This window comes from Vollenhovia emeryi, unplaced genomic scaffold (assembly GCF_000949405.1).
Source record: "Vollenhovia emeryi isolate VEMERY1.0 unplaced genomic scaffold, V.emery_V1.0 DF948661.1, whole genome shotgun sequence".
Taxonomy (NCBI): domain Eukaryota; kingdom Metazoa; phylum Arthropoda; class Insecta; order Hymenoptera; family Formicidae; genus Vollenhovia; species Vollenhovia emeryi.
The window spans coordinates 1-1458 of NW_011957705.1; the positions used below are offsets into that span (position 1 = coordinate 1).

The 1458-nt window shown below is 40.3% G+C and overlaps 1 protein-coding gene across 1 annotated transcript; it reads left to right on the forward strand.

Annotated features, from left to right (window-relative positions):
* Positions 1 to 434: 434 nt before the first annotated feature.
* LOC105556528 lies at positions 435 to 968 on the forward strand. The gene has a single exon (XM_012003627.1). It carries the CDS (start codon positions 435 to 437, stop codon positions 966 to 968), a length of 534 nt encoding a protein of 177 aa, XP_011859017.1.
* The last annotated feature ends 490 nt before the right edge of the window (positions 969 to 1458 follow it).

The window sequence follows — 1458 nt, forward strand, 5'->3', positions numbered from 1 at the left end:
TCTAATGCTAGCATAATGCTCGGAACTAGCAAGCATGAGCAATAATGTGACCAAGCATTTAATGCTAGCATAATGTTTGGAACATGCAAATAACATTTCCACTTTAATGCTGACATAATCATAACAACATGTTTACATCTGTTAGCAAATTGAAAACATTGTATGCTTAGTCTTTGCTAACAGTATGTCCATTCAATATCTCTCTTTTAGCAATACATTTAATTATGACAATATGTTCACATTATGCTAGCTATACTAAAACCACTCAAAAATTGAATTCATATTCCTAGCAAAGAGCTAGGATCAGTTGCTAGCATTTTATTGACATACGTTGCTTGAGCATACTGGCTATCTGGGTAGCAACACAACGGCTGCGCAGCTTGGAAAGACGGCTTACGCAGGAACCACAGCGTAGGATTGAATACAACCAATTCATGCGTGAATATCTGGAATTAGGCCATGCGCGGAAACTTCAAGAGCCTGTCAATAGCAGTTTGCCGCATTTCTACCTGCCACATCATTGTGTCATCAAGGACAGCAGTACCACTACGAAGCTGAGGGTAGTGTTTGACGCATCTAGCAAGACTACCAGCGGTGTATCTTTTAATGATTCTCTCATGGTAGGACCTGTCATACAGCAAGAGAGTACATCGATCTTAATACGTTTTCGAAGCTATGAGTATGTTTTGACAGGAGACATAGAGAAGATGTACAGGCAGATTCTTATTGACGAGAAGCAAACCTCATTACAAAGGATATTGTGGAGAGATAATCCGGCAGGCACTATTGAAACATACGAATTACTTACCTTGACATACGGAACGGCTTCAGCATCATTTGTTGCCACTAAGGTTATTCAGCAATTAGCTGATCTAGAAGCAGATCAGTTCCCCAAAGGAGCGCAGGCAGCGCGCAGAGATTTTTATGTGGACGACCTCATTACAGGAGCGAACAGCGAGGAAGTGTAATTCGTATGTTTCAATAGTGCCTGCCGGATTATCTCTCCACAATATCCTTTGTAATGAGGTTTGCTTCTCGTCAATAAGAATCTGCCTGTACATCTTCTCTATGTCTCCTGTCAAAACATACTCATAGCTTCGAAAACGTATTAAGATCGATGTACTCTCTTGCTGTATGACAGGTCCTACCATGAGAGAATCATTTAAAGATACACCGCTGGTAGTCTTGCTAGATGCGTCAAACACTAACAGTGGAAATCCGTAATCAAATAATACCCATGTTGGATAAAGGCGGCTTCAAGATTCGTAAATGGGCAAGTAACAACAACGCAATCTTGAAGGATCTAGCAAACTCACCATCCACCCAAATAGCACAAAAACGTTCCATTAACATTCTAGGAATATACGTCAAGAACATTCGAAGATTCCAGGAATCTTCTAATAGTCGTTTTATACGTTCGAGGCATATTTATAGAATGTACCAATGGAGCACTTCAAA

Coding starts and splice junctions, on each gene's coding strand:
- LOC105556528 (XM_012003627.1), top strand. CDS start 435: ATGCGTGAATATCTGGAATTAGGCCATGCGCGGAAACTTCAAGAGCCT.